Source organism: Myodes glareolus, chromosome 22 (genome assembly GCF_982192425.1).
Source record: "Myodes glareolus chromosome 22, mMyoGla1.1, whole genome shotgun sequence".
Lineage (NCBI taxonomy): Eukaryota > Metazoa > Chordata > Mammalia > Rodentia > Cricetidae > Myodes > Myodes glareolus.
In genome coordinates, this window is record NC_142047.1 from 46,683,916 (window position 1) to 46,711,119 (window position 27,204).

The 27,204-nt window shown below is 52.5% G+C and overlaps 1 protein-coding gene across 1 annotated transcript in view; it reads left to right on the forward strand.

Annotated features, from left to right (window-relative positions):
• The window catches only part of Cmip (c-Maf inducing protein), a 194,232-nt gene that overhangs the window by 118,131 nt on the left and 48,897 nt on the right, over window positions 1-27,204 (forward strand). The window contains exon 3 of the mRNA XM_087900457.1: window positions 5,326-5,376. Coding sequence (XP_087756583.1) covers window positions 5,326-5,376 — 51 coding nt within the window. The remainder of the gene's footprint in view (window positions 1-5,325; window positions 5,377-27,204) is intronic.

A 27,204-nucleotide genomic window follows, 5' to 3' on the forward strand; every position in this document is an offset into this window, starting at 1 on the left:
TTCAAGCCTGGGCCCTGCAAGCCCCATCCTCACCCTCACTGTCAGCCTCTGGGGAGACCAAGCCATAAACACATGATTACTGAAATGCGACTCAGACACAGGCATGTCCCAGAGGACTCGGTGAGGGGGGGGAGGGCGGGGAAGGTGACTCACTGAGCCCCCGGGAGACAGATGGGTCCCCAGGGATGCATTGCGTGGGGTGCAGGGGTATGAATAGGGTGCCCCACAGGGGGCACATCTAGTATTAAGTGTGGGGAGGTAGCTCTCTATTGCAGCGGAGAGTGGGGTTGATGCCTATGGCTCGGTCTAGATGTTATGGTCTTGTCAACCACCTGCTATATATCCTGAGGGCATCAGGGAGCCGTAAGCAGCTCTTAAGGGACAGAGGGGACACTAGACAGATCAGAGGCTAAGGGGCAGAAGGCTGGTTTCTCTGTTGATGGTGGTCCCTACTCATGGGGAGGAGAGCCTTTTATTTCTGTGACCAGAGAGGGCAGCCTTTCCCCCGCCCGCAAGGAAGGCTAGACCATCACCCTGGGTTGGAGGAGCAAGGCATGCTGGCCTGCTCTGGGCATGTCCCTTTAACCTGGACGTGGCCCTGGCTGGCGGCAGTGATGACTCTCTCCCAGGCTGCAGTGGGCTGAGCTACACGTCAGAGCTCCCCCTGTGGGCTGACAAACCAGGCTGCCCCAGCGTCCTCCACGCTTGCCGCCCCTGCTTGGTGGCTGGCTGTTCAGTCAGAGGCAGGAGCAGCAGAGGAGGGAAGAAGGAGAAGAGAGGAGAGGAGACCGCAGCAGCTACAATTCAGGGAAGCAACACAATCTCCCTTCAGAGAGCTAGGTGGGTGTAGCCCTGCCCCTGCCCTCCCATGGGTCTCTCTCCTGCTTGCATCTCTGTCAGGCCAAGGGAGGCAGACTAGAGTGGCCACCTGTGCCTAGGGTGATGACAGAGGTGCCGGTTAGGGCCTTTGCTGGGCATTTGGGTCCACATGCTGTGTGTGACGGATGTTGGGGCCTTGGCTTTGTCTTCATTCTTAAATGACATACTGTATTAGGACTCAGAGCCCAGGTATCAACAAGAGCAGCCTCAAGTGATTGGAACTATGTCTTCTTTACCCCAGGGTGGGAAGGGATCTGGGAAGCAGCCTAATGTGTTGTAGGGTCCGTAACCCAGTGGAAGCACCAGGGGTCTGTGTGATGACCCTGGAAGATTTTGAGCCGAGCATGAACACTGCAGCCACCAGCCCCTGTGGTGGCGTCATCTTGGGTTTAATTGATGCTATTGATTGAGAATTGCTCTTTCTCAGCACCGAACCGTGCCAAGTGCCAGGGCTCTGCTATATCAGTGCTGTCTAGCCCTCCGTCTCCCTGCTCCCATCATCTTCTGTCTCTGTGTCTGTCTTTCTGTCTCTCCACCCTTGTCTCCCTTCTGTTTCTTTGTCTGCCTTTCTCTCTGCTCTTCTCTTCCTCCCTCTCTCTCCAGCTTTTGCTGTTTCTTTCTTTTTCTCTAATGTCTCCTCAGCCTCAGGGTATCTCTCTCATCCTCTTTATCACCCTCCCATCCTAGTGTCCTCCTAGGGATCGCCTTTCCCATTTGGCTTTCTTAGATCGATAGTCTGTCTTCCTGCAAGTCCAGCCCCTGGGACCTGAGCTGGGGGTTCCAGGAAGACTGAGTAAGCCTTTCCACGCATCGCTTATGTGTATCACCGTGCAGTCCTTCTGCAGGTGCAGCCGACAAGGCACCAGTGCCCAGCATGGGGGCCACTCAGTGCTCCTGGACTCTTTGTGATTTCAGTGTGAGCTTCCTAAGTATGTGTTAGCGGCTCCGGCAGCAGCAGAGGCCTGCTAATCTTATTTCTCTCTTACCACCCTCTTGTCAACACCACTGTGAGGAGGCCAGCTCCTAAGCACCTACACTGTGTATGTCCTATGTGGGCCACATTGCTGGTGGCTTCTGGTGCAGCCTGAGCTCCAAGGAACCATGAAGGGCTGATCTCCTCAAGGTAGAGAGTCCACCTATAGGAAGAACAGACCGCACCCAAGGTGGCTTGTGTCAGGAGGGCAAGTGGACCCTCCTTTCCATCAGTGCCCCCCCCCCATTGCCAATCTCGAATGCCCCATGGGAGATGGACAACTGTTTACCATACACACCAGTAGCTGGCAGAAATCGGGACAGGATGGGTTCCTTTCTTACTGGAAGTGAGAGGGAGAGAGGGAGACAGAGGGAAAGAGCCTTCCCGGCTGCTCTTTGCTGGTTTTCCTGGAGATTGGGCCAGGAAACTGAACTTGGGAACAGTCCCTGCAGGCTCCGGACTGTTTTTCTCACCTCGCGGACAATGCAACAATGAGCTAGAATTTGGCAGCCTCTGCAGAGGAAGTTGGGCAGGCTTCCCTGGAGCCAGCCCTGTGGGAAGGTTATCACCAGGCACAGGCAGAGTGCCATCAGAGCAAGCCTGGGGCCATGGGGGCAAGGTGGGCTGTGAGCTCCCTCTGGGGTTCCTGAGGATTCTCCTCCCAGGTCTCCCTCCAGGCACTCGCTCACTGTACCCAGTGTTCCTTGCGATCTGGCTTGTCCTGGCCTTCTTCTGCTGCCAGCTACAAGGGAACTTCATAGACAGACGCTCCTTCTGGCTGCAGTGCAGCCAGGCCAAGTTGCCACCTGCCAGAAGCCACTTGGGGAGGCCTTTCCCGGGCCTCCAGACCATCACCTGGTATTCTCTGCCGAAAGAAATCTCACCTTTTCACACACTGCCTGGCCCACTCTGCTTTCTATGGTCGCGACTTGGTGCTGGGCATAGGTGCCATGTTATTCATTGACTATCAAGCATCTCCCAGAACCACAGCCCACACTCAAGTACATAAACGGTTCACCTGCTCCCTAGGGGGTATTAGGGCAAGCAGGCTAGGAGGGAGATGGGCTTGAGGTGTGACCCAAGTCTGCTTCGCTGGCCAAGTGCCCTGAGCGGTGGGAAACTTCGGGGCCTTGTTTCTTCACCTGTAACTGGACCCCAGTACTTGTCCCCTTGGTTACCAGGGAGTCAGGATAGTCCAAACCTGATACACAGGTGTTCAGGGACATACCACCATGCTTGTTTTGAGAGACCCGGCAAAAGCATGGCAGTGAAGAGGGTATCAGAGCGGAAGGGTTCTTTGAAGTTCTGTGAAGTGGGTATATGGGTGCTCCACCAATCCTAAGGTTTGCCTCTCTCTTCTATGCCTGTGCATCCATCCATCTATGAATGCACCAATCTGCTTACATCTGTCAACATAGCTACCTCATCCACCCACCCATCCATCCATCCACCCACCCACCCATCCATCCATCCACTCATCCACCCATCCATCCATTCACCCATCCATCCATCCATCCACCCACCCATCCATCCATTCATCCATCCATCCATCCATCCATCCACCCATCCATCCATCCATCCACCCATCCACCCACCCATCCATCCACCCATCCATCCATCCATCATCCATCCATCCATCCATCCACCCACCCACCCACCCACCCATCCATCCACCCACCCATCCATCCATCCATCCATCCACCCACCCATCCATTCATCCATCCATCCATCCATCCATCCACCCATCCACCCATCCATCCATCCACCCATCCATCCATCCATCCACCCATCATCCATCCACCCATCCACCCACCCATCCACGCACCCATCCATCCATCCATCCACCCACCCACCCACCCACCCACCCATCCATCCATCCGTCCACCCATCCATCCATCCATCCATCCATCCATCCATCCATCCATCCATCCATCCATCCACTTACCCATCTGTCTACTTACCTACCTCATCTGGGCCTCAGTTCTGGAACAAACATTTGAGATATTTCGGCTACTGCTGCATGGGAGGGAACAGAACTAAACCATGCGCTGGCTCTTAAGAGCAAAACTTGTGCCCTTTCATCTCACACCAGCTCACACTCACTGGCCAAGTCCCTCAGCTGTGTGCATTTGTCCTGTGTGTAGGAAGGAAAGGAGCTGGGAATGAGACTGTGGGCCACATTGTGACATCTTGACCCCAGGTCCATCAGGAAGGTAACAGCGGAGCCCAGAGTAGGTTGGGCTTGACTCTCATCCCAGGATCTTCTGAAGTTGCCTGTTGGGATTCCAGGTGCCACATGCCAGTGTCAGGGTGTGGCCAGGGCTCTGCTTCTGAGGCCCAGAAGAGAGTCTGTCTCCTTTCCTTTCCTAGCTTCTGGGTGCTCCTTGGAGTCTGTGACCTTGATCATCTCCCTGCTTCAGGGTGTTAGGCCCTTCTGCCTCCCTCCTACACGGACCCTGTGATTACACTGCACCACTACGCAGTCCAGGGTGATCTCCCTGTCATGAGAGCCTTGATGTACCATGTGTGGACTCTCTACCCCCCTCCCCCCAGGATAGCAACACCATAGATGATTAGTGTGTGCGTGTTTTTGGAGGGCACCCCTCCCCCATCATTCTTCTTCTCCACTGTGTTATGTTGAAAGCATAGACAAGGCGTGGACCGGGGCTGTGCTGGAGCTGGCCCATCCTGGTTTACACTTGCCCATGAGAGTGGCGTGTCTCCTTGGTAGAGTTAACTGTGGAAATTATTAACACCAGAGAAATCAACACACACGGTGGCTGGGGCTGTTTTACTCTGGAGAACCTTTGTTGAGCCTCTGCAAGGTGCTTGCACCATTCCACTGTTGCATACCCCGTGACCCATTGTCAGGAGACCAGATACTGAGCCAGTGCTGGCCAGAGCTGGGGTTGCAGGTGAGCCCCAGGCTGTAAGCGGGGGGGGGGGGGGAGAAGGCTTCTCTTCACAGGCCTCTGGAGGCTTTGTGTCATTGTTGGATGTCTTGCTCACACCTAGGCTGTGATCAGAGTTGTGACCTGGACCTGGGTCTTTCCGAGGCTCAGCTCTGGTACCTATGTGCGAGGTGTTGGAAGCCCATTGTGGGGAGTGTTGAGAAAGCCCCAGGGGTGACAGGCCAGGTTCCTGGACAGTTCTGGCAGAATAGAGGCACCAATCCACTCAGCTCTATCGCCTTTGGCCAGTTCCCACCATCCGTGGTCAGTCAGTATGTATAAACACAGGAAAAGTGTTCCAGCCAGCAGCGTGGGGACTCTTGTACCCAGCCAAACTATCCCATGCTGACAGCCATGTCTTCTGTTCTGATTTTACTCTTGAGGGCCAGTGCACAATTTTTCAGGAGGCAAGCCAGGGCCTCAGGGCAAATGACATTGGTTAGGGGCTTATGTAGGGGCCAGTAAGACAGTCTGAGGCATTCTAGAAAATGATGACCCGTCATTCTCCTGTTCTTGTTACAGGCTGCCAACAGCTACCTGCGAGATCAGTGGTTCCATTCTCTGCAGTGGAAGGTAAGTCGGGGCCCTGCTTCTGGTTTGCACCAGCTACTTGGGGCTTAGGGAGTGATGACTGAGAGCCGGGCAGGACACAGGCCTGGAGGTGGGGAGCATTGCCTCGTAGGTGGCTCAGTGAAGGGTCTCTGCTCCTGCTGGGAGTTTCTGCCGCCTCCCCAAGTGCTGTGTGCCTTGTAATAGAAGCAAGTCCATGGTGGAGGCTGCTCAGCTTAGAACCTTCTAGCTGGTCCCTTGCTTCAAGGAGGGTCCTAGGCCTGCTTTCATCAGAGGGAGGGCAAACCTGGGGTTCAGGGAGGTTGTACTCTGCGTCCCAGAAGGTTCTTTGAACAAGAAGTTTTGAAAGCTGCATGGAGTGGGAGTTCAGCAGAGGTTGAAAAATCCTGACTCTTGTTCACTCCCTTTGCTCCTTTTGGTGGGCTGGCTCCCCAGATTCACTTGCTCCCCTTCTCACTCTGTGAAGTTTCAAGCTTCTCGCACTTGGAGAGGACAGGCACCTGCTGTCACTTCTTGGCCTGGACTATCACCACCGCCACCACCACCGCCACCACTACCCCCACCCTGACCCAGTTCTGTTGTGTCCAGTGGTCCAGGTGATGGAGTCGGGTCATAGGGCATGGGTAGTGCATTCTCGAATGTCTCTTGTCTCCCTCCCCTGCCTTCTAAGCTGTGGTTCAGAATCCACCATTGTAGGTGTGGACCTTGTCACGGGGTGTCTTCATAGTGGCCTGGAGGATCTTGGAAGCTGGCAGCATGCAGTAGGGTGAAGGGGTGCCCAGAAAATCATATGACTGTCCCTGAGAGAGCTTCATCTCCTCCCCTGTTATCTGTCCATCTTCTTCCTCTACGCTCCTGGTGCCGAGTCTGAGCTAAGCATGAATTGTTAGCGTGAGGCTGCACTTATTGAGCTTCTACTGTGAGGCTGCACTTATTGAGCTCCTACTGTGTATTGACAGCTGGTCGAGGTTCCTGCTCTCCATATCACCGGTGGCATGCCCCTGTGACGTTCATTCCTGTCTGTGCCAGACTTAGTCCGGGAAAGGTGGGCTCAGTCTGCGAGGGATGAGGAGGGTCAAGGGTCCTGACTCATTGACAGCCTGTTGAAGTGAATGTTTGCTCCACCTGCACACCGGGTATGCCTCTTTGGCTGTGCTTCTGACATTTCAAGAGGTAACCAAGATAAGAGGCATGCAGCGGAATTTCACGCTTAGTGACACATGTCTATGTTTCTAGGACTTTGGAATCTGAGGCAGGAGGATTGCCAGCAGGTTGAGGCTTACAAGGAAATGAAAGTTTAAGAGGTTTCGGTGGAAAGGTTATCTCAGCGTTCTAGCCTCGGATTATGTGTGGAGCCCACAAAGTGAACCCAGAGAACTGGGGAGGGTGCCCTTGGGTTTTCAGCAGTTCTCAGAGGACCTGAACCTCAATTCTCATGGTGTCCAGCATTTTTATAGTCACTAAATTCAGTCAATGAAAACTTTCTTTGAAAACACCTGGGGAAGGCAAGCCAGAGTTACCAGAGGATGGTATTGGGCTCCCCGGGCTCTGTCCCTTCCTCCCGGAGGTGGGTGGTGACCCTCCTTCCCACCACATAAGCTTGTGTGAGATGCTACCTGGGGCAGGTGACCCCCGATGATTCAGGTATGCGGCCACCAGGTGGCAGCGGCCTCTTGGTATGGCAACTTGAGATTTAACAGTGGCTCCTGGAGATCTGGTGTGAGTTTGGTGAGGGTTGTTAAGACTTGCTGTCCGTCCCTGCAGAGTGACAGAGGATCCTAAGCTGTTTGGGTGACTACTTCCACCTAACAATGCCAGCTGGAAAGGCCTGGCTTCGAACTTACCTTTCCTTGTCTCAATCCAAACAGATCTGGGTGTTTGTTCGCATAAAGTCCAAGTCCGTAGCATGTTGGGCCTGGCTCGCACACTTCTGTTCTGCTGTCCTTCAGCCAGTACGGGAACTAGCGCTCAGAGCGGCCAGACAGCTTGCCCATGGTTACACGGCAACTTCAATCCAGTCCCGTGGGTCCATTCTGCCCCCTCTCTCTCAAACGGCCTGAGGTTTGGACTCATCGGCCCATTCGGGACGCGACCCCCTCGCTGCTCCTGAGACAGCCCAGCCGCTCTTCTCCTCCGTGGGTAAAGGCAGCCGCTGTGGAGTTAGTTCTCCTCTGTTTTATTTACTTGTTTCTTTTTTTTTTTTCCCCTTTTAACACAGAGGGCAAGGAAAAAGCTGACAACAGAACATCAGAATTTAGGACATTTAGCGATTCCACAGCTACGGTTTGAATTTGTGAGTTTCCTGCCTGTGGCCTACAACAGGGAGTATATATAGATAGAGTGTGCTCTTTTCGTACCGTGACGTACTCTGCTCAGATACTGTGTCTCCCAGTTTAACTTGCCTAGACTTGCCCAGGGCAGTGTGTTTCCTCGGGAGGGCAAAATTGGGTCTTAGGAAGACTTAGCTGCAACGGCAGCGTACGGCCCTCAGAAGGGCAGGGCTCCTCAGCCACGGGATGCTGCGGCCTCCTTGTAGGAGTCTTCCTTTTTTTTTTTTTTTTTTTATAGTCGGGAGGTCTCTACTGGGATCTCCTTGTGTGTTTCCTGCTGCCATCATGGCCCTCTTGGCTGAGAGGTTCCTTCACTACCGTTTTCTCTACCTGGATAGATTCTCACAAGCCAGCAGCAGAGGAGACATGAGGCCATGAGCCCTGAGTCCGTCCTTTCTCCCTCCCGTCTCCCTCTTCCTGGAAAGAGCTTTGCTCTTGCCCATAGCTGTCTTGGTCAGGGGAGCCTAGGGAAGCCTGTAGTCCCATGATGGGATGGGGGACAAGCACCTCCTGTCCTAGGAATGGGATGGGAAAGAGCTGTTCTGCCTTACCCAAATCCCCAGGAGCCCAGCCTGCGGTCCTGAGGGCTCCCTGGGGAGGCTGTCCTGTTTGGTTTAAGCAGTGGGCCCTTGGGGCCAATTCCCTTGTGCTTGAAACATAAACAGTCACACAGAGTTAATGAGGCCTCAGTTCTGACTCAGATACTCCTTCTTGCTCCTGCCCAGGCCCTCAGAGGCCAGGGTCTGCAGAGATAGCTTACATGTGCATGAAGCTTCGAGGGAACAGCCTGTCACGTGTCCGGAGCCATGAGGACACAGGCCCTTCTGTGTGTGAAAGGCCGTGAGGAGACAAGCCTGTTGTGCATGCAAGTCTGATGAGTCAAGCCAATCCATGTGTAAGACTGTAAGGAGGCAGACCTGTTGTTAACCCTGTGAGGGAGCAGGCCTCTTATATTGAACAGGGCCATGAGAAGAAAGGCCTAACATGTGTTCAAGGCCCCAAAGAGAATGGCCCATCCAAATATATGTTACTCTTCAAGGACAGGCCCACTGTGTGCACTAGGCCATGTGTGTAACGCTATGAGGGGCCAGCATAGGTTGTGTGGCATCGACTGTGTTCCAGGCTGGAAGGGCACAGCCCGTGCTTACAAAACTGCAAGAAACTGGCCTGTTTTTCTCTCTGGGCTCTGGAGATGGGAGGCTCCAGTGCCCACACCTGTGAGGGGCAAGCCTGCCTGGATACCTTGGGTAGCAGCTACGGCTGGTGATAAACCCCTAGCTGGGGACCTTACCCTCATCTATGCAGCTGGTACTCCACAGCCCAGCCTTCGCCTCCTAATGCGGTTCAGAGGCCACTGCACGGCAGTCGTGAAGCCCACAATGATCACATCCTCAAGGGAAAGTGGGACACAGTAGAAACACAACGGACCGGGAGCGGGGACCAGGCCAGGTGTGTGGCATGAGTGTATACACATGGTCACGGCTGTCTACTTCTCCCTGGCAGGCTTTCCCAAGTCCCCGGGAAGGTATGGCCTCCCAGCCACCACTGTGTAGACCTCTGTCCCTCCTCTGTGCTTTGGAGGATGAGAAAGAGACAGTGCTGTAGTCTATGAGAGCAGCCACTGTATTCGTGTGTTGTCATTGGAGACTGACTGATGCCTCAATTTTCTTCTCTGTGAAATGGGGTGCCAGGAGCACCTCACCTTCTGGATCTTTGTGAAGATCATAGACCCTGTTGTTTGTGGGGGAAGTGGAGTGGGCCTGTAGAAACCGGTGCCCCTGACTGTCCCCGTCCACCCCCCGACCTCTTCTAGCCCCTTGGCAGACCAGTGAATTCTCACGAAGACTTCCTCTCGGTGCGGGCCACCTAGTATCTCCTGGGCTCGTCAGCACCCTGTGTGTTCACAAACGTTTGTTGTTGGGAGCCTCGGGATAGTTCCTTGAAGCCTTTGTCACTCTTGTCTGACAGAAGAGGGGCTGGAGCCCAGGAGAGTGAAGACATTGCCGAGAACAAATGTCTTCTTAGAAGTACACTGGGCGGGTGCCATGCAGCGAGGATTGACCTGTGTGTGTTTGGAGCCCCTGGTCAGGGACAGTCAGCGTCAGAATCCCGACATAGGCTCTTTGCTACTCACCCTATGAGGACTTCAGGAGGTCCACCCTATACTCCACACAAGGAGGAGGCCTGGCCTGTGCCTGGATTGCTGGGGGACCGGGTCAGGATGACTGAAAGCCCTGAGTTGACACCCTAGCTTGAACCCCTTGCTGAAGGCCAAGCCAGAGCAGCATTCCTGACACAGGAAGCTTGGGAATCTGTACAGGGGTGGCACTATCACCCTGGCTCTGTCTCTCCTTGGCTAGGATGTCACACTGGGAAGGGCCAATCCCAGGACCCTGTGTTGTAGCTTGGACATCCCCTTCCTCTTGATCTGTGGATCTTCTGCTGGGGTGTCCAGACAGACACCCCCCAGTCACAAAGCAGCAGGTAGTCTCCGTGATCTCACTGTCCAGAGCCCATGCCGAGCCTCTTGGGACTCAGCATCATGACTGCTTCTCCTGTGTTCCTGTTTCAGATGTGGGGCTGAGAAATCACACTTGAGTTCATCCAGTCACACAGCCCTTCGGGCAAAGGCCTGACTTGAGTTCAAAACCCAGTCTTCCTTCTCTGACCTGGAGCGTAGCTCCAGACACCGCGTGCAGAACACACCCGTAGGCACGCATTCACGCCTCCATACACGTATGTGCCCCATAGGTGTGACTGGAGTTATTAGGGTCAGATCCTAGGCCCTGGCAGCCTAAGGTTGGCCACCACTGTCTGTACTCCAATTAAACAGACATGTAAGAGTGAGAAATAGAAAGGAAGGACCAAGAGTCCCAGTAATCCCCCCCCAAGTCCATCTTCAAGATAGCGATATGAGGTTTAGCTATAGAGACACACAACTAAGCAGCCCTTGTTGAGGGGTAGCCCCATCAGTCATTGACCCCTCATTGTCTCTGCTCCAGACTCGCCCGTGAGGTGGTCTGAGGAGCTGTCATAACTGTGTGCATTCCCTTGGAGGGATCCGTGTTCCTCCTCTGACTGCCCCCCTCCGCCCACTCCAGCCTTTTCTTTCCCTCAGCATGAATTCTAGGAGAAATTCTAATTGCTTGGAGCCCATTTTTTTCAGCAGTCTAATATCCAGGGGGAGGGGGCGTGAGAATAGCTCCCTTCCTCCCCAGAAAGTTAGCTTTCACAAACCCTGGTCCGTCCTCGGTACTGCGTATCTAGAGCTGGAGCTTCGCGTGTCCTTCCAGGGCTTACAGGTGTGTGGAGGGCTATGGGTGAAGGCTGGTTGGTCACCTGCCCTTGGCCGTCTGCCTAGCTCCCATACCTGCCCAGATATACCACACCACTCCCGTTTACCCAGTGCCCAGACCTGGCCCGGCCCCTCACTTCCCAGTCGCTGGATCAGCACTCTTGTGTGGCTCCATGTGTCCTGCCCTCTAAGCAGGAAGGAGAAGCAGGACAGGGCCTTGGTCCTTTTACAACCCGACTACGTGCCTGCCTCACCTATTCGCGTTAGCTCTTGGCATTTGTTCCCAGAAGGGTCAGAGGGGCTCCGGGAACCCTTGTAAAAGTGGAGCTGTAAGAAGTCACCCGACTCCAGCATTTGCAGGAAGGCCCTGTGGTGTCCCAGAGAGCAAAGGTGGCTGGCTTAGGAGGACCCAAGTGTGGAGGCTTTCAGTGGCCAGGGCTACTAGTCTCTAGCGTCTTTCAGCCTCAGCATGGCCCCTCATAAAGTCACTGGGGTCCCCGTAACTATCAAGGGGAGCTCCTGGGACTGAAACTAACAAGTAGCAGCGGGGAGGAGGAAAGTCAATGCTCTCAGGCTTCCTTTGTGGCAGAGAAAAGAAAAACAATTACTAGCCACTGTCTGATGTTGGGAACCATGCTGGGGGATGTCATGGAACCCTAAGGCTTAATAAGGCTCATCTCGAAGAAGGAACCGAAGAGCACAGATCTAGGGCCCCTCTAACACAGGCGGGACTGGGGCGCAAACCTACACAGGTGACCTCTGAGTTAGCTTCGTCCCTCCCTTCCAGCTTCCTCTGTCAGAATTTGGCAGGGTTATAGATAGGGAAGGCATGGAGGTGAGGGACAGCACCCCACCCTGAGCCTACAGTCTCCCCACTTCCCCACCCTCTCACCTCTCCCCAGAGCTGGGGATTCTGTGCTCCGGAAGTCAGTACTCGACCCCTGAGTGAGCTACATCCTTGACCCCTGTTCTGTTGCTTGTTTGGGAGAGGAGATCTTGCTCAGTTACTTCAATTTCCCGTTCTCCTGCCACGACTTGCCACACGGCTAAGGTATGATTATGGACATGTGTCCCCAGATGAGGCTTCTGTCCTTGAGAACAGCTCTTCCCGGGAGCCTAGAGAGAACCATCCAGATCAAAAGAGGTGGCCCAGGGAACCTGAAGTGTGAGGACCCTACCCACCGTGGGTCTCCAACGCCCACACACCTAGCAGCATCTATTATTAGTTTGGCCTGCTTGAACTCACGATTGTGAATGGACTCATTTGGGCCTTGGGCTTGTAGGCTGAGAATTGGGTTTGTGAGACTTCGACGTGTTCTTGTTCCTGTGGTGACGCTATATTCTGTTTGTGCTGGGTGACGTTTGTTCTGCTGTGGATGTGGCTCAGCTTGTTAATCCTCTGGTGACAGGACACGTCCAGTTAGGCCTGGTACAGGCAGGAACACTCTGGTGTCTGTGCCCACATTCCCACTGTGGGTGCGTGGGAGTTAGTTGCCAGGCTGTGGGGCCATGGTCACCAGATAGTCACTGTGAGTGGAAGCTGACCAGTCTTTCTCCTGAGTGGTTGATACCCACTGCTTCTAGGAGGAGGGCATGAGAGTCCCCGTTCGTTTTTGAATAGTGGAAAGGATAAAGAACTTCGAAAGAATTTCTTCTTGCTGGAGACTTGCTCACACTTTTTATGAATTTAAGACTTGAACTATGATCACATGTAACAAAGCACACAGATCTTACCTGGCGAGTGTGCAGAGTTGATTGTGTGCAGAGTTGATTGTCATCTTCACTAGACTTAGGAAACATTTTGGTAGAGGGGACAGATTGGAAGAGCCAGAGGACCAGGACCACGTGTTAGATAACATATATCTAGATACGACAGGGATGTTAGACTCACGAAATTTCAACAGTATAATTGCCTTAACAAGACCTGCATTGTAACATGAGGGGGGCCGGCTTGTTGGGGTTTTTGTCCTGCCCAGTTCCCCCAGCTGTTTAGTCCCAGAGAAAAATCACACAAAGGACTCTATAAGTTATAAAGCTGATTGGCCCGTTAGGTCAGGCTTCTTACTGGCTAACTCTCACATCTTGATTAACCCATTTTTCTGATCTATGTTAGCCATGTGGCTCAGTACCTTTTTCAGTGGGGGCAGCTCACATTCTGCTGCCTCGGTGATCTGGGCAGGAGTGGGAGGAATCAACTTCCTCCTCCCCAGAATTCCTGTACCACTGCATAATGGTACCGAAACCTTACAAGGCCTCACCTTTAGATGAAGAACTGCAGGCGATTGGTGGCTACTGAAAGAGGGGCAGCTCCCTGATAGTTTATCCAATCCCCAGTGGTCACCCTAAACACGTCTGCATAGGACCAATCGATTCAATAGGTTATGTTGTATATATGAAGTTTATTCTTATAATAGGTTGTGTGTGTGTGTGTGTGTGTGTGTGTAGCAGTATTAACTAAAGAATTTATGTTTTTGAGGGGATAAAGGTAGAGATAGTAGCAGTTGGTGGGGGTGATGTAAATGCAATACTCATGTATGAAATTCTCGAATAAAAAATAAATTAGGAAAAAAATAAAACAAACTGAACCCTGCCCAGGTTTGTGGCGGTCCTTTAAAATCATGGAAAACTGTGAATGAAAATCAAGTATCCCTTCTTGAGCCCGCATCTCCGCCACGAGCTGTCCATGCTGGCAGCCTAGCAGGGCTGCTCAGGCTGTCTTCCTTTTCAAACACCACGCCGATGTCATTCTCCTCACCTCACTGTTTAGGTCCTCCGTTCTCTGGCTTTTCTATATGGTAGGGTGTCTCTGTAGATGCAGGAAGAGATCCACTGTCTCCCTCGCTTCAAACTTCCCCAAGGTCCCGAGCTCTGTGTCTAGGTGATGCCTTGCCTGCGTTTTGCCAAGGCCCAAACTGTCCGGTCCCAGAGGCCGTATCTGTGCTTGTTTGATGTGCTGAAGCTCTTCTTTGCGTCTGTCACAGTGTGTGCACCCGGGAGCCATTGTTAAGTCAAAGGAGGGTGAGCTGAGTACAAATGCTGGCATCACACCAGCTCTGGTTAAGGAGATAGCTACTGACAGGCTAGTGGCCTGTACGGTGTGGGTACACTGCACCTAGCCAGACGAGAGAGAGTGGCTACTACTCATTAGACTGCTCAAAACAGTGCTGGACGATAAACTTATGAACAATGCAGTTCTGGAACCTTCCATTTGTTGGCTCATTGGTTTTTCTGAGACAGGATTTCTCTGTGTAACCCTGGTTGTCCTAGAACTCACTCTGTAGCCCAGACTGGCCTCAAACTCAAACCTGCCTACCTCTGCCTCCTTAGTGCTGGGGTTAAAGGCGTGTGCCACCACTGCCCAGCTCCCTCTAGTTAATGTTTTTATACCACGGCACTAAGGTTTGGTTGGGAGATGTCACTCAAAGGCTGATCTGAGCAGCAGGTTTGCCAGCTGATGGGCTCTTCGGAAGTGATTGCCCGCCCACGCAGGATTTGATACCATTATTGAGAATTGATGGACACTTTAGGAGGTGGGGCTTCACCGGAGGAAGTAAGCCCCTAGAGGTGTGGCTAGTGCTTTTCTCCTCTCCTTTCTCTCTGTCTTTTTCTCTGCGACTTGGCTGCTGTGAGTTGAGCAGGCGCCTAGGCCACACGACATTCCTCCTTGGTCACTCTGCTGTATCTTAAGCCCAGAAACAATGGAGATGGACAACTCTGGATTGCAACCTTTGAAATTGTGAGCCAAAAAAGGACTCCCTCCCTGCAGCTGTTCCTCTCGGCGTCTGTCCGGTGGGCAGCCACGGACTGGCCGGCCCTGTGGAGCCTAGGTAGCGGAGATCAGGCCACAGGTGAAGAAGGGCTGCTAGATTCTGCTCAGAGCAGCTAGATAGGGCTTCAGATCGTTAGTAAGCATCCATATTGGGAAATGGGGTTCTGCAAAGGACCAGGGGAGAGAATTTGAATGTCTACTGTCTACAAACAGCACATGGGCTTTGATACCTAGTCCTCACCCTGGGGACCTGGTGCGTCTCCCTATTCCATAGACCAAACATCTGGAACCCAGACTGATACAGTGACCAGCTCCAAGCAGCAAGGTTAGAGAGTGGGGGAGGGAGGGGAAAGCTGGCTGAGCATAAGGGCCTGAGTTTCACCCTCAGGAGCACACCCCCCCCCCATTTTTAAAACATACCTGTAGCCTCAGCACCAGAGGGGCAGAGACAGACAGATCCCCAGGACTTACTGACCGGTCAGTCTCACCTAATCAGGAAGTTCCAGGTCCTACTGAGAGACCTTGCCTTAGAAGGGAGCAAGAAAGGAAGTCCAGGTGACAATTCCTGAGCCCCCACACATGTACATGCATGACACACACGTGCACATGAGAGAAAATGGAGGAGCTGGGTTTTCACTATGTTTTCGGACCTCCGAGCCTACCCTCAAACCTTCATCCTTCCCCAGCCCTCCTAGAGACCTGACAGCGTTGAGATTCCTTCCCTTTCGATATGAAAGCCTGCCCGGGTCCCTGGCGCAGCATGGTGGCCCTCTCTCCCAGCATTCAGGAAAGAAGTGGCATCTGTGGGTTGTTTTTTCTTCCAAGCAAGGAGGGGACTGGAGCTTCCATGTGTCATCAGCACACACTTTGATGGGGACCGATGAGTCACCGAGCCACACAGGGAGGGTTCTCACATACATGGTTTGTGGGTAAGCCTGCTTTCTGCCCTTTAAGGCAGAATTTTATTTGATTTTTCCCCCCTCCTTGTCTTTGTGGATGAGTTTTCCAGACATAACCAGGAGACAGCGTCATCGTTTGACCTGACCTCTGTTCCTCAGGAGGCTGTGGTGGCAGTGGGGTGCTCTGATCTGGGGATGCTGTCTTGCTTTCAGGGTGGCATGGTGGTTGAGTGGCCCAGTGGAGGAGATGACGGTGGCCTGCACTTTTGTATTGGCCTCAGTGGCTCCTGTCCGCCCATTGGCTTGGAAACGAGGCTAGGCAAAGACTTGAAAGAGCAGCCACAGCTGTCCCCACAGAGGAATTCACCCTCACCCTTCCAGAGGTGACGCATGCCCAGTGGGGTGGTGGCGCAGGTCCGGTGAAGGGGAGACTCAGGGAGAAGCTGACTGGCTAGTGTTGGTGTTGAAAACCCGAGGCCCTTGTAGCATCGGTGTTTCGAACTCTCACGGTAGCCCTAGCACTTACCGAGCCCCATAGACAAACAGAGATACCCACTCATGGAGACACAAGTCCACTCCTAACAGAGCTGCTGCGTGGTAGCAACATTGTGCTGGGGGACTGTTCTGAGAGTGGTAGATAAACCAAGGCAGATCTACAGAGGCTCAAGCTGGGCTTTCTGCAACGGCTGTGTGGCTGTGTCTGTCCTTAGATGGGATGGGCTTTTAGGACCATGACAATAAAGGACACCCAGAAGGTCAGGGTCCCTTGGCACTGCCAGGATGGCAGCAGGCATCTCTAGGTGCTAGCTCTTAAGGCTCTTATTGAAGTCTGAGTTGAATTCTTTACGCAGGTCTCCTCTTTCCCGGCCTCCCGACCAGTTCAAAGAACTTGACTTCCTGTCTCGTTACTTCTCAAAGAGTAGCTCACAGGCTTGCATCATCACTTGCCTGCTTAGCGAGTCTGATTGAGAGGTGTGTGTGTGTGTGTGTGTGTGTGTGTGTGTGTGTGTGTGTGTGTCTCAATTGGTAGAGTGTGTGCCGAGCACACACAAAGCCTTGAGTTCAATTCCCAGCACTCCACAAATCAGGTAAAGTGATGTACACCTTATAATCTGGGATTTTTGAGAAGTGCAGCCAGGAGGGTCGGACATTCAAGGTCACTCTTGGTTCTGAAGTGAATTCAAGGCCAGTCTGGCCACCTGTGACCCTGTCTCAAATAAATAAAATAAATTCAAATCTAAGTCGTGAACCGGGGGTGGGACCGCTGTGTGCTCTGTCGAACCAACATTCTCTCCGAATGACTGGTGCAACCCAAGCTTCAGCAGCCAGAGGAAACGGAAAGCCCAGTGAGTGTTTGTTGAGTGACTACTAGATTCTATCCATTCCATCTGTCATCTTGTCTAAGCCGCACAGTGTCCCTGGACGGTGACATTTTACAAAGAATAGAACCAGCCCTCAGACGGGATAATTTTCCCGTGTAGCCAGGCCCGAATTCCACCTCAGAATCTGACCCCTCCCTCTGTCCTCATTGCTGTGTCCCTCAGAGCCTTAGGTCAAGTGCCAGTGTCTGAATATGTTCTCTGGATCCTCTATTGTGTCCCCTCCCCTCATATTGGTGGCTTGGAATTCACCACGATGAGCTCCCTGGAGCCCACACTCCCGGAAAACATTCGGGTTTTCCTGAGGTTCTCAGTTACCGTCTGGACCCCATCTCCCTCCCAGAAAGTACAGCTGCCTAGCACGAGGTCAGGAGAAGGTACAAGGATCACTCCTCATTCTCCACCCAGCTCTAACATCACGGGCTGTCACAAATGCGCAGAGAGGCCAACTGTACATTCGAGACCCTGGTCCTTCTCCAAGTCCTGTCACCCGGGCCCGGTGACAGAATGTCATGCCTGCAGCTTGGCGGAGGTTGCCCGGCACCCATACGGTGCCTCATCACTGTCTGGAACTCCAGCTCCAGGAATCTACACACTTCTGACCCTGGAAGGCTCTAGGCATACATACGGTGCACATCCATGCAGGTGGGCAAAATACTCGTGCACATAAAATAAGTAAATCTTTAAAATATGTTTTAAAGCAACTTAAAGAAGGGTTTCTGTTGGCTTACAGCTCGCGCATACAGCCCACAGTGGCAAGGGAGATGTGGCAGCTGAGGAAGCTGGTCACGGTGCATCCACAGGCAGGAAGCAGAGGGAGCGGTGACTGCTGGTGCTAAGCGCCATTTTCTTCAGTCTGGGACCCCAGCCCTTGAAATGGTGCGGCTACAGTGACAGTGGGTCTTCCCATCCCAGTCAGGTCTCTTGAAAATACCTCCACAAGACATGCCTGCGGTGTGTCTCCCTGGTAATTCCAATTCCCATCATGCTGACAGTGAAGATGAACCATCACAAGTGTTTGCGTTGAGCAACTCCACCTGGCTTTAATGTTGAGCGCGAGGCACGCGCGCGCGCGCGCGCGCGCGCGCACACGCACACACACACACACACACACACACACACACACACACCGCTTCAGCCTGTCGGGGCACGAGGGTTTGTCACGAGTAGGGCCCTGGTCAGTCAAGAATGCCTGCGATTGAGGTCACCAAGCCAAAGGTACTGCGAGTGGCCTTCAAGTTCAGGTTGGGTGGCAAGACCTCAGTGAGCCTCATTTTGGAGTCTTCTAGAACGTCCTGCTTCTGGTACTGTGTGTGATGTGGCTTGCAGAAGTGGGCAGGAGGGAGAGCAGTGGGCACTGGTGTGAAATAGTTCCCAGCGTGTGTTGAGAAGGGAGAGCTGTGTGCTTGAACCTACACATGACAGAGCGCTGGTTCTGTAGCTGACATGAGGAGCCCAGACTTCTTGTGTGCTTGTGTGATGGCTCAGTCGCATGAAGAAGGTGGGAAGCGGCACAGACGAGGCTTCTAGAAAGTCCCCGGCCCGCCTGCCACCTGCACACATATGAGTTCATTCTCACTGTGTGGTGCCGTCACCACCAGCCTTGTCATCCCAAATGGGGGCTCTATCCCCGTTCAGAAATAATGCCCCATTTCCCTATTCCAACCCCAACAATTGTCATTCAACGTGTCCCCGAGAGCTAACTACGCTCAGCACCTTAACATGAGTGGAATCCCGTGAGACTTGGCCATATGTCACCCAGCAGAATGTCTTTCAGGTCATGTATGCTATAGCATGTGTCTGCATTCCCGTCCTTTTGAAGGCTGACTAATACTCCAATGTATGTACACGTGCCTCGCTTGGTTCATGACCTTGTGAACTTGCGTTGCTTCTGCCTATTGGCTGTTGTGAACAATGCTATTGAACAGGGATAGACTCATTCAGTATACTGGTACACACCTAATGTCTGGGTACCATCCATCTACAATGTACCAGGCTGGCACGGAGTCTCTTAAGCCTTAAGATGCTTCTTATGTGTGGGCAGAACTGAGGGTCTTAACAGGGTTTTTCAGGGTGGGCATTAGTGCTGGGGAAGCTTAGGGGAAGAAGCCTTGATATGTTGGGGGTTTGATGGTCTCTGCTGTTTTGGAAGGAAGATGTAGACTCTTCCCCCGTGGCTTCTCATTGCCAAGGACCGTACGTCAGCTGAGGCTGACGTCCCTGTCCGAATTCTCCTGGAAATTCTCTCTGTACCTTACCAGGTCCCCAGGTGGCTCCCTCTGACATCACAAATGATGCAGGTGTGGAGGGTTACGGATGGCTGGGCTCCGCCCACTTGAGGCCACACAGGACTAGGGCTTGTGCATTGCAGCAAGGGCCAGGGCAGGCTTTGGGGTGATAGTGTAGATTCCACAGCCCCCTGAGGAGTCAGAGGGAGCGGACTACCAGGATGACTAAGGAAAGGAAGACCTGGCACCTAGCAAATGGAGGATGAGTGAGGGTCTATCGCTGTGACCCCTTGATGACGTGATAGAGCTAGATGGATCAGCCTGGCTCAAGGGACAGCTAGACGCGAGGGGCTAGGGCCCTGGACTGCAGGCCAGCCCTCACCTGCTGCTCCCCAGGAATGTGGGTTTCCCAAGACCTCCAGCTCCAGCTATTTAAAAAATATAAATATTAGAAAACTCACTCTGTCATAGTTCTGGGGTGGAGTCCAGAGTCGAGGTGTGAGCAGGGCCTTGCTCCCTTGGAGTGTCTGAAAGCATCCTTGCCTGACTCTGTACAGCTTCTGGGGGCTGCAAGCAACCCTTGGCCCTCCCCTCCTTCCTTCTGGCCACACAGCTCCATTCTCTGCTTATGTCTGCTTATACATGTAGTAGTGTGGTAGGGGGGAGTTTCCATGTGGTTTATTGCAAGGGCACCAGCATAATTCAGGACCCAGCATAGTCTAACATGGCCTCATCTTATTTGATTCCATCTGCAAAGACCCTGTTTCCTACTAAGGTCACAGTCAGATGCCTGGAGTTATAACTGGGGTTTAACTCTGGGGGAGACCGAAGTCAACCCACACTTCCAGCAGGGTGACCCTGGAAAAGGGAGAGGTCCCTTCCATCACCACCTTATCTATGCCAACAGGTTGGGGTGTGTCTACCTCACAGCCAGCCAACAGGCATGCGGGTTGGATCTTGTCTTTTACAGGGCTCTAGAGTCTCCAGGGTTTCCTGACAGCCCTTGGTACAGACTGCCAGCCCCTGCCCAGATCTGTAAGATCAAGTCTGCATTTGGCTCAGACCCCTCAGGGTTCCTGGTCCACAGCAGTTGCTTGAAGGCTGCACCTCTGGTGCTGATGCTGAGGTTTATGATTCTCCTCCCTGCCTTGAACAGACTACCAGCAGCAATTTCAGTGCACCAAGTGGCTCAGCTATCCTTTGCAATATTGCAGAGAAAGGAGAAGCCTCATCCCTGCCTCCAAGGAACATGAACTCAGTGGAAAGCATAGCACATCTGTGTGATGATCAGTTTGTGCCTGGGATGCAGTGTGCGAGTGGGAGTTGGTACCCAGCCGGGAGCCTGACACCTAGGTGGGTCATCCACTCACCAGCTAGACTCATGGTTACCCAGGCAACCAGCTGATGCCCAGAGCCAATAGAACAGGACACCCACCTGGGTCCTGCTGTTTCCTTGGTAGCAGTAATAGCTAAGGCAAGCTGCCCATGGTGGTCACTTAGGCTGAGAGCTGAAGCTGAGTCCTTTTTCCAGACAAAGTTACAGTCTCCCCAGGAGCTGGCTTCTCAGGCACACATCAACTAGGCTCTCCAACGGACAGGAAGGCATAGGTTTCTAAAGTTGTTATTATATGTATTTTATGTGTGTAGCTGTTTACTGCATATATGACTGTACCTGGTGCCCATACCGTCAATCAAACCCCCTGGTACTGTAGGTACAGATGGTTGTGAACCACCCTGTAGGTGCTGGGATTCAGGTCCTCGAGAAGAGGAGTCAGTGCTCTTAATTGCTGAGCCATCTCTCCAGCCCTGGGTACACCCTACTTGATTGATGGCATGAGGTCAAACACTCGGGGTACAGACTTGGCTACCCTAGTTCTCTTGCTGTGACTGGCTATGCGGCTTAACCTCTCCGCCTCAGTTTTTCCATCTGTAAAGTGGGGCTCACCTTCCCCGAGATTGTCGAGATTACGGAAGTTGATGTGAGGATCTGAGGGGATAGCTTAGTAAGTAAAGCTTGTCTTGCAAGCTTGGAGACTGGCGTGAGTTCAGTCACCGGAACCATGTGAAAAAGTCAGGCATGATGGTGTACTCTGGAGATCCCAGGGCCCACAGGTTGATTCCTACTTGCTCACTTAGCAAGTTCCAGGCCAGTGAGAGACCCTGTCTCAAAAAACAAGATGGTCAACTCGTGAAGAATGACACCCAAGACTGACCTCTGGCTTCCACGTGTACCCTCACCCATGTGTGTCCCTGCACACACAAACACACACACACACACACACACACACACTGCACGCGCAAAGCTAACATATTAGGTGTTAAGTGCAGACCCTCCAGAAGGAAGAGTGAAGGCATTCTAGTGACATTCATCACAGCCCATCATGCACTGCAGCTGCTCTTGACTAGGGAGTGGCCATTGTTGTCTAATTGGTAGCATTGCTGGAGTGCTTTCTGTCTCCTCCCTGCCCCCTACATCTAGAAAAAAAAAAATGAATGAAGTCCTCTGACTTTGGGTCAAATCTAGGTCCCCCGAAAGACCCGCACAGTTCAGCAGAGATCACAGGATGGGGTGGTGGCCATTCAGATGGTCGCAGAGAACAGAGGCAGGAGATGGGAACAGCCCAGCACTCATCAATCAACAAGCAGCTCAGCAACAGGTTCCTTTGGGATGACAGCTATACAACGTGGTCAGGGCCACTGTACTGTATGCGTAGGGATGGTTTGCTGTTTATTGGTGTCGGACTTTTCACCTTGATAATGGACGTGTGCATACAGCAAAGATAGCAGGGCTGACTCTCAGCCTTGGAGTCCCTAGTCGGCCAGGGTCACAGGGTTTCTCAGGTATCTGTTTCCTCTCTGTTGCTGTGACAAACACCACGACCAAAAGCAACTTGGGAAGGAAAGGTTTTGCCTCATCTTTCAAGCCTGAGGCAAAGGAAGGGTCCTCATCAGAGAGAAACAGATTCACCATAATCTGTGAACGCTTCTAGATCAGAAGGGCCCACCTGTGATAAAATCAACTTGCGTTTCCAGCATTTTGATGCTTTTATTAGCTTGTTAATTTAGTCGTAATGATGGGCTTCATTATGACGATTTCATCCATCTCTAGGATAGGTCTAGAAGGCCGTTTGTCTGCCCGCACCAACATCCACAGCCCATAGCAAGTGTAGAGTCAGGACAGGGGTGTAATCAGCCTGCCTCTCTCGCTGGGTGTGCAAGGGACTCCGGGGCCACCATGTAAATTAGTGACTTATTCTGTCACCGTGATAGAGTCCCTGACGGACAGTTTCTGGGAGGGGAGCGGTCGGTCTGTTCAGGCCCACAGCCCATCACGGGGAAGCAGACATGACAGCGGACAGGTGGTGGCTGCTTGTTACATGATTGCCAGCTGGGGAGTAGAGAGATGGAGCCGGAAGCAGAGCCCGCCTGCAGTCTCCATGCCCTTACTCTTCCAGCTTGCCCCACATCCAGAAGCTCTCACCAACTCCCAGAACAGCTCCAGGGGCTGGGGCCAAGTGTTCGAACACATGAGTCTGTAGGGGACAATTCACTGTGAAACCACACTTTGGAGGGAAAGCCTGAGGTAGGGTACCTGTTTAGGCCTGTCCAATCTGCACCCAATAGTTCATATATTTAAGAGGATTGTTTCGAATGTGGCCCAACACAAAAGTATTAAATTACTCAACATTATAAGGGACATGTGTGCGTGCGTGCATGCGTGTGTGTGTGTGTGTGTGTGTGTTTTGTGAACTTTATAGGTGTCAAAAGGTTGAACACACCCAGTAGCTGGAGGCTTAGAGTACCCAAGTCCCCTATGGGAGGAGCAGATAGACGCTGTCTCTTTGTGCTGAGCACAGTGCTGTCTGCAGATGGATTGGACCTTGGGCATGGTGACAGGGGCATGGCACTGCCCCATCGCTCTTTCTGTGGTGACAACAGTGTCCTTCATCCGCACCCGCCTGTTGTAGCAGCCACTAGCAGCTGCGGGCTGAGGAGCTGTGTGGCTGAGGAGCTGGACTTCATTCTAATTAAGTTGACTGTCAGAAGCCCCCTGGGGCCAGTAGCTTTCAGACAGGCTGGGCAACTCCACGCGGGACCTGGAAATAAAGTGTCAAAGCCAGTCCACATCCTCCCTCACTTGCTAAGCTCCATCTCCGTAGGGACGTCCTCCCCTCCGCAGCTCCTCAGAGTACCCGTGACAAGTGACGAGGAGCATGCGTACTTGTGTGCACGCGAGCCTTGGGCTGCAGCAAGCCACAGAGCTGTGGCCCCCATCCTTGGGAAGCGCATTTCCAGTACATTCTGAGCCACACCTCTCCCAGTGAGGGGAGGGACACCCACCTGATGACAGCTTGTCTCCTGTAGAAGAGCTAAGAGACTCCACTCTTCTCAGACGTGAGAACCCCAGTGTCTTGTGCCTGCTTCTGCCACAGTAGCAGTTTCCAGAGAGATGGCTGGTGTTGCCCAGGTAACGTCCCTTCCTTGACAAGCAGAGAGGGTGAGAACAGCCATGGAGTGACTGGCTCTGCCAGAAGGGAAACAGGAGGCTCTGCCTGCTGTTTCTGTTTATTGTTGGCTTGGGGGGGGGTCGCTTTGCCATAAATACTGAGGGCTTTTCTTAGTCTTGCCTGCTCTGGACCACTCCCTCCTACGACGTGGCAGGTAACGTTATCTATCTACAGCTGTGTAGCCAGGAAGTAGATGAAGAGCTTCATGTATGTTCTTTCGTGGGGAATCACAGCCAGTCTTTCCACGTAGATATTATTTTATTGCTTTGCAGATGAGGGACCACAGTCAGACAATAGATTGTGAATCCCAGGGCCCGTCTGCTCTTCTTCCCACAGTCTCCGCAGGACTTAGCACACTACTTGGCGCATTATAATAGAAGGCTTCGCGTAGTCTTTGTTGGATGGGTAGTGAGTAGGTGGGCAAGTGGGTGGAAGGGCAAGTGAATAGATGGGTGAAGTGGATGGTGGAGATGGCTCGGTGAGTGCGTAAACTTGGATGAAGGATGGGTAGGTGAATGAGTGATGGGTAGGTGAGTGAGTAGGGAAATAGGTAGATGGTAGATGGGGAGGGATGGGTAAGCCGATGAATGGGTAGATAAATGAAGGCTGAATGGGTAAGTAGATGGTAGACAGGTGAATGGGTGGGTTGGATGAATGGGTGAGTGGATGGGTGGGTGGGTAAATGGTTAAATGGATGAGTAGGTGGGTGAAGGATCGGCAGATAAATAACTGAGGGATGGATGAATGGGTAGATGGTAGAGAGAGAGTTTAGATTTGAACCGAAGTCTGCTTATTGCAAACCCCATACTCTTAACAAGCCATGCTGCCCTTGGCTTTGTCTACTCACCTCTGTCTTCCTAGATGGAATAATATATATATATAATATATATTAAATATATATATTAATATATATTAAAAATAGCTTATTTGAGGTGGAAGTTACATGGCTTTAAGATCAGTCATTGTGAGCATGCAACTTAATGGTTTTAGTAAATTTGTGGCTTGGCCAACTATATGTCTTTCTGCCTGCCTTCTGTCACTAGACACAGTGGCCATGAGGTAGCCTAGGCTGTCGTAGGATGCACTCGTTCTTTTTCCATTACGTGGCTCTACCCCGTTGTGTTAAGTTATACATTTGCTGAAGGACATTGATTTTGTTCATGGACACTCCTGTGCTTAACTGCGTGGGACTAGGATTTTCTTTTTTTTTTCTCGGGCAGATTTCTAGACACAGAACCCACCGAGCTGTGCGGTCAGTGCATGCTTGGCATCTTCAGACTGTCAAACGGGCAAGGGCATAGCTCAGTGGTGAGAACACGTGCATGCAACATCCTGGACTTTGACCCCCCCAGCACGAGAGGGCGGGAGGCGGGGACTGTTGAACGATGTCGCTGTGGGACTGTACATTTTCACTTCTCAAGAGCAGTGCACGAGGACTGGTGTGACCACATCCTCGTCAACAGTTGGTACCGTCTGTCTTTCCCATCACAGTCATCTCAGGAGACGTGAAACGGTACCTCTGTACCAGTGTAATGTACATTTCCCCAGTAGCTTATCATGGTGAACATCTTTGCTTCCCCCTCACTTTCTGTTTTCTTTGCTTAGTTTGCCTTTTGTGGTTTGTTTTCCTTTGACACACAATCTCAAGTAGTCTGGGCTGGGCTTGAACCCTTCCCAAGCTGAAGATGTTCTTCAGTTCCTGCTCCTCCTGCCTCCCCTCCCCACAGTGCTGGTGTGACAGGTGTGGTTGCCACCGCGGCCAGCTGTGAGTATCTTTTCTACTCCCAGTCCGGGATCTGACTCATGAGCCGGGGCTTGGCAAAGGACCGTTGATGAAGGGCCAGATGGCAGCTCTTTGGGGCTCTGAGGGCCACACTCAATTTCTGCGGCATATTCTATTTGCTTTTGAGTTTTACAACTCTTAGAAAACCCACTTCTTTGGTGTCCTTGTATCCAAACAGCCAAGGCTGCTTTTGAACACGGGCTTCAGGTGGTCAGTCCCACACTGAGTCGAGCCTTATAACATCAGTCATTTGCCCAGCCCTATAAGACAGCTTCAGGACACCTGTTCCCCCCTCCCCAGCTCCTGGCTCGTGGCAGAGCAGACTCAGTGGGAAGACCGCATTGCCTCTAGGGAGCTAGGATTCCAGAAGTGGCCTCATCCTGGCCCCACCATGACTCATTGCCTGCTGAGCTCATCAGAAGGATGATTCTAGCATGTCACCTGGGGCGTGGCTAAGGACCCAGAGCCCTGGATGGTCTGCCCCACCCACTCCCTGTCTGTCTGCAGCATCGTGACCTTCCTACCTGCTGTTCCTACCCTCCCCTCTCATACTTCCCACCCACTGGTCTCCTGTGTCCAGCCCGTGGGTTTATTCCTGGCTCTTACCCTACCACCAAGCATCGATGACACCTTCTTTAGTGTCTCTTGGCTGGCCCATCCTGTCTCTCCCTTTGGCACCACTGGTCCCAAGGGCTGTGATGGAAAGTACGAGACCTTTGGAGGCTCAACAGCCAGTTTTGACTCATGTACCGATTTGACTCTTTATGGATGCTTGGCTTTAGGCTACTTCCTTCTTCCTGGCTGTGACAGTCTTGTGAACCAGGATTCCAGCAGTCCTCCAGCAGATGCTATGGCCATGGCCACTCTGTCCCATTCCTACTGTCATCTGCTTTTGCACTGCTCACCATGGATACCACGACCTTGCCTGAATGTTGGTGGCCCTGAGACCATCTTGGCTTAGGCTCCAGAAAGACATACGTGTTAGACTAAAGGAAACATGTGGGCCTATGGCCCCTGCTCCCTGGGTTGCCGGCAAGTCTCCCTGTTTGAGGATTGAATTCCTGCTACCCACATAGATGACATTGCTAGGTGCCCATATCATCAGGGTAGAAGGTAACCCCCCTCCCCAAGGTCTTAAAAGTTTTGGGCTTTTAATTTATATACACACACACACACACACACACACACACACACACACACACACACACAGAAACAAGCATGATGATTTGTTTCACTGGGTAGAAGGCCTGGAATGATCCATTCAGGGTCACTTCAGTCTTTCGTAGCGAAGTCCCTGTCCTTCTAGATCAGACTGGCAGGTAGAGCAGATGCAGCTGCAGTGGGAGCCCTGGCTGAGCTTCCATGGATGGCTCCAGTAAAGCCGCCGATGACCCGTCTTGCCTTGCGATGGCCAACGAGGAGAAAGGCCTCTCCCCGCCTCTGTCTCACTCTGGGCATCAACGTTTGCTTTCTTTGCTGTGCCAGTCCTAAGTTATTTGAACTCAGTCCTTTGACTGAGAGTCTGTTTGTAGGATGCTCTAACCTGGGCCAGGAATCCTGTTCCTTGGGTCTCGTAGCTGGACCAGACAGGGCTCATCAGGACCTCGCTAGCACTGTGCCTTCTCCTGTCATGTGCTAAC